Here is a 9,006-nt window from a genome sequence, read left to right as displayed (position 1 = left end):
ATAGCTCGTACTTGAGTTAGCCTATAGTTTTCCTTAATTCTTTTATACTTTTACATGAGTATTTTTTTTACAATTACTTTGTACTTTTACTTGAGTATTATTATTTTAAAGTTACATTTAAAGGTACATTACTCCACCCACCTCTGGTGAAATGTTCTCTGCTCTTTTGTTTTCTAGTTCAGCTGTTTTGAAATTGCCAGGTCTGTAAAATAAATCAATATGTTTTAGTTAATTTGTTAGCATCCACAAAAACATAATATTTGCTCCTTGAGGATAAGATGTTTCTACAGTGGAACAACCAGAGTTTAACATTCACCATTGGTGCTGTACTTTATTTGTTATATTACCACACCTCTATAATTAGTTTATCATCATCTATTTATCTATCTATCTATCATGTTTAACAACAGCACAAGTTTGAACTTCTCTAACTATAGTGTTCTGCTTACTCTCCTGAATTGTCCTGTTTCCTCCCCTCTCTAGTCGCCCCCACCTCACAGGGCTTGTCTCCCTGCTCAGGATGAATGCTTGTGTCTTGTGTGTTTGAGGGTCTTCAGTGTCCAGTCTCTCCATGGCTCAGATGGCGCTCTGCTCCTGCGGTCGGGGTCTCGCCCTGGCACTGATCCAACTCATTCTCCAAGTTCTCAACCCATCATTTGTTTCTGGTTTCTCAGATATGAACTTTGACCTGACTCTCAAGGTACGTTTTGCATTTTAGTAGATTTAAGATCATCATTTCATGTGTAGGATTTACAAAATCAGAGGAGGAATTATTTGTATTATAATATTTTGGGGGTATTGTATGACTCACATGATGACAAGGCAAAACTACTGGTAAACTTTTTACACTCTGTGTAATGTATTTGTTTGCTCCTATTTCTTCTTTGGACCACTTTTGAAACTGACCACCTAAAATCAATAACATGTCACAAGAGCTGCAGCTCTTCAGCCATCACTGCTTATTGTTTCTGCTTCTAATTGAACACATCCACTTTGAGGAGGAGGTGCTAGTTTAAAGAGACAGAGAGACTTCATTAATTGGGAGTGGTAATAACGTTGTGCTTGCAGAAGCATGAGATGGTGAGGGGAAACTTCTCTCGGACTTTCCTACGTGTTGGCTATCACAAAATAGCTGAGATTCCTGCAGGAGCATTCAACATGAGCATCAAGGAGACAGTGAAGAGCCGCAATTACCTGGGTAAAGCATATAGACAGCAGTGGTATCTGCGTAAATAATATATAGACAGCGAGTGGATACTTTTTATTTTCACTTCACTAGATTTGATAGCAGTTATCTGTCATTTCTGCTCAACTACATTTTAACAGGACTAAAAAGTCAAAAGCACTTTCCTTATTATTATTACTTTCCTTATTTCTACCGTTTGAGACGACCTGAAATGGCCGAGGTGTTATTTTTTAGCATATTCATAGTTTGAGTTGACCCAACTTAGAGCAAGAGAAAAATATACAAATGAAAAAGCAATAAAAATGAGGTAATCAATTCAGTTTAACAAAAATCAGCAATTGTTTTTAAATACAGATCACTGCTTTATTAGTTATCAAATACCAGAATACTTTTATTGGTAATTCTTTCACTACTGATAGACAGGAAATTGTTGTGCAGCATAGTTTATAAAATATTGAAAGAACGTCCACATTAATTCATGCATTTAAATATTATATATTTTATATATATATGTATTATTATTTCCTCAGCCCTACAGACAAGAAATGGTGTGTCCATAATCAATGGAAACTGGGTGATTGATAGGCCGGGAATCTTCACAGCAGTTGGAACCCAGTTAATATACAAGAGACCCAATGAGATTCGCTCTCGCACCGGAGAGTCTATTACAGCCCCGGGGCCCCTGAGCGAGGAGCTGATTCTATATGTGAGTGTGTCATGGACAGAGGAACACAACTAACATCTACATCTAATCCAAGTCTTCTGTCTGTGCAGCTCATCTACCAACAGCCCAATCCCAGTGTGCAGTATGAGTACAGTGTGCCCTCACCAGACACAGAGCAGAATCACAAACCTCACGAGGGTTCAAATGTTATCAGCCCCGGTGAGTTCACAGAGTCCACAGAGAATGAAATGCATTGTGATTATGGCAACATCTTGTCTTGTTTTGATGTTTGGATCATATATCATGGTAAATATGAACTACATTCCCAAAACAATCTATGTTTATAACTCTCCCACTTCTGTCTGTGGTGAGGTGGAACCACAAAGTCTCCCCACTCAAAGGACGTGGCTAACCAAAGTGACATCTCCAACAACAAGATCGATGAGAACTCCCACCTGACTCAGACCCTAACCACACCGGCCGTGACCACAAAACTGCAGCCCACGTACGAGTGGGTGCAGTCAGGACACAGCGAGTGCAGCACCACATGTGGCGCCGGTAAAGAGCACAGTCACGGCAGATACTGGACACACACATGTACGTGCTCACTGGGGTGTGTGTTGTCAGGCAGGCGGCACGTGCTCTGGGCCTGTGTTCAGAGGGATTCCCAGGCAACTGTTTCCTCTGACCTCTGCGACACTGCTCTTGAACCAGCAAAGCAGCAAGAGGAGTGCAACCCTCAGCCCTGCCCGGCATAGTAAACAAACAGAAAACACACACACACACACACACACACGCACACACACACACGCACACACACACACACACACACACACGCACGCACACACACACACGCACACACACACACACACACACAAATAGGTCAATGTATGGGAGTTCTACATGGGCTTTTGGGTTTCAGGCTAATCTTGTCATCACTTCCATATTATGTTCTGGTTTTAAGTCACTTGTGGTAAGGCGGTAGATATCTGCTCTTACTGCTGAAGTACCTGGGAATTATGACATTTTTTGTTTCAGTCTGGAATCACATATATTTAATCTATTAAATAATTGTATTCCATTTAAAGCAGAAGAGGTCTGCAAACAGATTTTTCCTAGGAAATTTGAAGTGACCCTCCTTCCTTCTTTTTTAAAATCTATTTTAGACTTAAAACCCACTGTGTGTAAATCTTTTTTTGTCATTGCTTCATTTCAATATTTCGTCCTGTCAACACCTGCTTAATCCTTAATGTTCTCCTTCATCCTTGCCTTGTAATGCCGGACAGCTTGGATATTGGGGAGTGGTCTGAGTGCAGTGCCAAATGTGGGCCTGGTACTCAGCAGCGTCAGCTCATCTGCCGCCAGGTCACTCAGGCGCACGCCAACGGCTCTGAGACTTCAGTGACTGTGGAGCTAGAACAGTGTGACTCCAGTGAAAGACCCGAGACAAAGTCCCCGTGTCAGCTCAAGATCTGTAGCCAGTGGGAGATCCGATCTGAGTGGAGTCCAGTAAGAAAAGCAGCAATAAGATGAACCGAATCAATTATCATTTTTACCATACAAAATTGCATATTTGCCAGTGCTCAGTGCCATGTGGAGTGGGCCAACGCAGCAGAGAGGTGGTGTGTGTGAGTAACCAGGGGGAAGCTGAGCCGGATCAAGAGTGTAACATGAACATAAAGCCAGACACTGTGCAGAACTGTGACATGGGCAAATGTGCTCGCAGCTGGTTTACCTCACAGTGGAGCCAACAGGTGAGACTCCACCACTGAATGTGTAAATATTATAGAAACACGAATGCCCCTCACAGAATGTCTACAATGTGCCCCTCAGTGCACTGCGGAGTGTGGCAAAGGGAATCGCACTCGGACAGCTGTGTGCCTCATGGACTATGTGACAGACCTCCCACTGGGCAGCTGTGAAGGGGAGCGACCACCAGAGGTGACAGCATGTGATTCAGGCCCCTGCCAAAACCGTTTCCAGTGGTTCACGGGGCCCTGGAGCCAGGTAAATTATAGAAGTACATACTGTATAAACTTCCTCCTTTCTTTATGTCATTACAACTCTTTAAATGGTTCTGGTTCAACTTATTCCAGTGTTCTGCAGACTGTGGAAATGGGACACAGACCCGCAGCATTGCTTGTATTGTCACTAATAATAGGAACATGGATGTTGTTGATCAGGCAAAGTGTAACAGTCTGCCTAAGCCAATCACAGCTCAGGCCTGCACTTTGGAGCCATGTGGAGTCCAGTGGTATGTCTCAGAGTGGAGTACAGTAAGTGTTTATGATGAAAAGGTTTTGTCTAACAGTAGACATTTAGACATTTGTGACATTTTGAGTATTTTGCTCTTGATGTATGTGTTGCTGATGTTTACTTTTACTGTAGTGCTCTCGTTCTTGCAATGGGGGCTACCGTGTGCGTGAAGTGCACTGTTTGACTAACAACATGGCCCCAAGCGAGAACTGTGACCCACATGTGACCCCGAACACACGAGAAGAATGCAACAAACAGCCTTGCCTTGCAGAGATTGGTAAGCCTCAGCTGCTTTAGTGAGGAAAAATAAGATTATTCCTTGTCATAAGTGACAAATCTGTTCTTTACTTGATGAAATGAAGTGCTTTAGAGATTCATACTTGTGGTGTACTGTTTATGACCCTTTTCCCCCATTTCAGATCCACAGTGCAGTGACCAGTATCACAAATGTATGGTGGTAGTTCAAGCCCGACTCTGCATTTATCCTTACTATAGAAGTGTCTGCTGTGCTTCTTGTTCTCGAGCCCAGAAAAAAAATTCTACCACTATTCACAAGAACAGCATACGCCGGTGATAAAACCCACAACTGGAGTTCCTTTTCTAAAAGGGATAACTCTCAGCAGACAGCATTACTGAATAAATAAAAATACATCAACACTCATCCCAGCTCAAATTACTTTCCAACCTACAGTACCTTAGTTTAATAAGATAATATACTGTGAATATACAGCACATAATCCAATGTTTTAAATCCCCAAAAATAGTTGGCATTTCTAGAATTATTTATTTGTATTATTTAATCTGTATGTTATTGACTTGTGAAAATAATAAAAATTTAATATTTGTACAAGTATTGTCCAGTCTTTGTGTACATTGGTCAATAATTAGTTCCATAACTTTGTACAGCGTGTATGTAGTGAATACTCTGTACTCAAGCCAGTAATAGTAATACCTGTTTTAATCGAACAGCTGAACTGACAGCAAGTAAAAGGCCATAACTCAATCACAAAAACACAAAGTAAAAACACTGACAACTTCACATTGCATACTTTCTTGAAAAACAAAGTAGCACAGAACTTAACACATCTGCATTTTTTGACTGTTTATCCAGAGTTGTTCGGTGTGGTTGTGGTTAGGTCCATGCTGATCAGGATGTGTAGAAACGTCTCAAATGAGCCTGGGCCTTTGGTAAGAGGGCTGTGGCACAATCACCCCCAAAACATTCAAGGCTCTTTCACTGTTCTCCACGTGTGCATGCTTGTTAATTCATTCCTCCCAGATATCAAACATAAATCTTTTTGCAGCACTTGACATTATCCGTGGCAATTCGGTGTACACCAAAGTGAAAGACTTAAACCATTCAAAGCTGTACAAAAATAGTATCTACGAATTACTTGTGTTTGAAAAATGTCAATGACCGATAATGTGTTCCACTAACTTTTCTTAAATATGAAAAAAAAACTTTAAAATCAATGGCATTTGTTCAGATTATCAAATGAAATGTTGTATTAAGTATCGTACCAACATTCACCAAATTCATAATAATCATATACATTTACAAAGACATAAATATAGGTTACAATTCCGTAAAAACAAAATTGATATAGTTTTCTTATATAATTTACCAGAGGCAAACTCAGAAACAGATCTTTGACACTAGGCAAAAAACATTAGAAAAACCCCCTGAGGTCAAATAAATCTATAGCCATGTCTCATCTCGTACACGCACTGCAGCGATGCCCCGTCGTTAAGCAGACTCTGCAGGACTGTGGGCAGTGTTCGAGTCCTGCTCAGCACAGTCAGTGGTGTGGCAAGTGCACTGCTCTGGGTTACTGCGATCATAGCTGGACCGTGAGACGTAACAAGGTAAATGTAAAGGCACACTTATCGGAGGCAGCTTATCCCCAAGAAATGTAAAACTTATCACGGAAGATTTCAAAGGCAGGGGTGCAGTCATGGATTGAGGTGAGGAGGCAGTGAATCAGGTTAAGGCCAAATTACCAAAGACTGCTCAATTAGAACGCTCCAAGATAACGTTTTTCGCAAGATCTGAATATCCTAAAAATAAGATTTCAGTTTTTAACCAGCGCGGTGGCTACATAAATATTTCATCACTACGTTGAGTCAGTCAAATTAAACAAGGCTCATTTGCCCTTTTCTGATATTATACACAATAGGTATAAATGTATGATACAAGAATATACATTGCCTTCGGTCCACTATTTAATGAGTACATCCAAGCATTCAAGGTGAGGACTTTGGCTTTTAAAAGTTATTCTATATGCAAAGATATGAAACACACAAACAAAATGCACCGCTGAAAACAAGCGCGCGTGCACACACACACTTTCTCACAAAGGACCACCACCAAATAAAAACAAATGTCAAGTTTCACCCGCTGTCATTCCTCACGTTCTGTGTTTTACGTACATATTAGGAAATCAAGAATTACAAAAGAAACAAGGACCATGTTTTGAGGTTATTAAGGGGTAGAGCTCATCTTCCTCATGTGCAAGTCATAAAAAAAAATATGCTACAATTGATTCTCTTGTGAACAGGTTCAGGGCGAGCCACGTCTCCTTTAGTTTGCAAATATAAAGGGAGCTCGGACATTGGCAGCACGGTTTGATCAGAGACCAGTCTTTTTCCCTCGACTGCTCTATCCACAAATGTTTGGTAGAGGTATCCGTTTGAAATATGACCTCAGTCAAAAAGTTCATCCGGCAATTCATGACACCGACTAAAAATGTAGCGCTCCAGTAAATCCGTCACACCAGATTTAATTTTAAGATTTGCAATCCAATGTTGTCCTATGACCCCAAGACTCTCACTCACTGTCAGTCTCTATGTCCGAGTCAGACCACTGCACTGGGCTCAGTTTGCCATGGCGCTGGGCATACTCTATGACCGCTGTGTAGCAGAAATAGTACTGGTCCCAGGTCTGAATGCTAAAAGCCCTCTGTGTGCGCATTCGACGCACTGTTTGACAGACATCTATAGTCCCCATGTCCTCTAGACGTGAAAGACAGATGTCCAATGTGCAGAAAGTACCTTTGAAGAAAAATAACAAAGTTAATTTATTGAAACGTTGGCATTACAGCTGAATATTGTAATGCTGTAACATACCTGTACGACCAATGCCAGCACTACAATGGACAACCACTGGAGGGCCTTCTGGACCCCCTTTCCAACTGGAGCCCATCTTCTGCACAGCAGCTTTCTGCCTCTGAATTACATGTTCACGGAAATCCAACATGGCTGTAGCACTTTTGGGCACTCCAAAGTCTGGCCAGCTGACGTACAGATAGTGACATACCTCTCGTCTTTCTCCAGACTAGGAAAAGCATAACAGAGCAGTTGTTTGATGTTTTTTTTAAATAAATAAAATTAATAAAGATTAATCTCACCTGTGTGTTGTACAACTCTAAAAGGGACAGTTTAAAGTCCTGAAACACTTGGATGTGAGTGTTTCTGACCAAAAAGTACCCATGCTGCTCAGTCCTTCCCTCTTCTAGAGGCCAGTACTGACCACACTTGACACGGCCACGCTCTACCACCCTGAAAAAGAGGCATGACATAAATTCAAGTTGATTCATAAATATTATGACTACCCCATAACCCTACGGAAAACACCAAATTAAATTAAAAATATTCAGGTTTGTGCCGATTTCGCAGACTTTTTCTGGAACAAATGTAAGATTCATAAGCAGTTAAGATTGTCTTACCTTGTGGTCATAACAATAATTAGTACCATCTGCTCCCACACCATGCGCCAGAAGTCGACAAATGTTTTAGGCAAAGGACCTGAAGAACACCAAGTTAGGTTGAAAAAGAAACAAGCTTGACAGAGGCCAGAAAACAAATGATTTAATGACAACTGAATGGATGCATACCCTGAGTGGCAATATAGGCATTTCTTCTTTTGTACCCATCCATGAAGCTAGCATTAATGTAGCCTGATGTCTGTAACCAGAAGACAAATTACACTGCGAATATCACATCTATCCTTAAGTGAAGAGTAAACCACTTACCTCATCGTCAGCATCACAGAGCTGAGAAAGTCGCACACGCGAGTGGTCCAGGCACAGCACGTCACTGTACCGATTCTTGATTTGATTTGCCAGTTTCCTAAAAGAGAAGGACACACAGGAGAGTTTCACAATATTATTGCCTGCTTGACAAACCTATCAAGAGCTACACTTTATATACTACTCCAGACTCTGGACTTTTGTAGCCCAAGGACCCAAGGACAATTTACACTTGTCCGAGTGGGGTTTGAACAACTGTCTCTCAGGTTGATGGACCAGCGCATCACTGAGCCGCTGTGGCTTTTATTTTGAAAAAAATAAATGTAATTACACCTTTGCACAAAACATATGTCTTACTTTGAATAATCAAAGGTTCCTGCTGGGGGTTCCTTGCGGATTTCCTCATACTCCTGGTAGATTCCCTTCTTCTTTTTCCTTTTGACATGCTCCACCAGGTCATGTAGCGTCATCCCGCCCTGCTCTGGCATGTGAACAGACACCTCTATGCAGTGCTCCTCATCGTCTGATGAAGACAGGTGCGGTGACTGATGTGGAGGACGAGGCAAGGACTTCTGGGGGAGTGGAGGAACGCCAACCTCACCCATATCCACAGACTCATTTTCTCTACTCTGAAGCTCTTCTGACCTGTTGGCAGTGTCTGTGCTCTCGCTATCCAGCACATCCATGTTCTCCTTTTGAGAAAGAGGAGTGTCAGGGGGTGTGTCTGACTGTGGAGGGGCTTGACGTCCGCGACCATTGACATTAGGATTGGGACTTGAGCTCACAGCTGAGCCATTCCAGTGTTGGTGATTTCCCAGTGGTCTGTTGGCAACAGAATGTGGGGCCTGTTGGTTAAGGCCTGGGCCTTGAGT

The 9,006-nt window shown here is 41.8% G+C and overlaps 2 protein-coding genes across 2 annotated transcripts in view; one reads left to right on the top strand and one right to left on the bottom strand.

The window, feature by feature from the left end:
• The first annotated feature begins 559 nt into the window (after positions 1–559).
• Positions 560–4,687, top strand: LOC140377999 (thrombospondin type-1 domain-containing protein 4-like). Its single transcript, XM_072463629.1, has 12 exons — positions 560–700; positions 1,069–1,198; positions 1,717–1,892; positions 1,961–2,069; positions 2,223–2,408; positions 2,478–2,607; positions 3,122–3,359; positions 3,431–3,604; positions 3,684–3,857; positions 3,947–4,126; positions 4,239–4,383; positions 4,526–4,687. The coding sequence occupies exons 1-12, from the start codon at positions 572–574 to the stop codon at positions 4,678–4,680; spliced, it is 1,926 nt and encodes a 641-aa protein (XP_072319730.1). The 5' UTR covers positions 560–571; the 3' UTR covers positions 4,681–4,687.
• A 361-nt stretch (positions 4,688–5,048) lies between these two features.
• The window catches only part of ptpn9b (protein tyrosine phosphatase non-receptor type 9b), a 10,094-nt gene continuing 6,136 nt past the window's right edge, over positions 5,049–9,006 (bottom strand). Inside the window, exons 7-13 of the mRNA XM_072463303.1 lie at positions 8,492–9,006; positions 8,138–8,234; positions 8,000–8,069; positions 7,832–7,910; positions 7,514–7,664; positions 7,233–7,440; positions 5,049–7,157 (exon numbers count right to left, since the gene is read on the bottom strand). The exon at positions 8,492–9,006 is cut by the window's right edge and continues 342 nt beyond it. Of these exons, the coding sequence (XP_072319404.1) occupies positions 6,934–7,157; positions 7,233–7,440; positions 7,514–7,664; positions 7,832–7,910; positions 8,000–8,069; positions 8,138–8,234; positions 8,492–9,006 (1,344 nt within the window). The 3' untranslated portion in view covers positions 5,049–6,933. The remainder of the gene's footprint in view (positions 7,158–7,232; positions 7,441–7,513; positions 7,665–7,831; positions 7,911–7,999; positions 8,070–8,137; positions 8,235–8,491) is intronic.

The sequence above is a fragment of the Eucyclogobius newberryi genome, unplaced genomic scaffold (genome assembly GCF_026437365.1).
Source record: "Eucyclogobius newberryi isolate DKJ021-1_F unplaced genomic scaffold, fEucNew1.0.hap1 SCAF_4, whole genome shotgun sequence".
Lineage (NCBI taxonomy): Eukaryota > Metazoa > Chordata > Actinopteri > Gobiiformes > Gobiidae > Eucyclogobius > Eucyclogobius newberryi.
The sequence above is the reverse complement of the archived record's forward strand: the minus strand, read 5'-3'. Positions and strand labels throughout refer to the sequence as shown.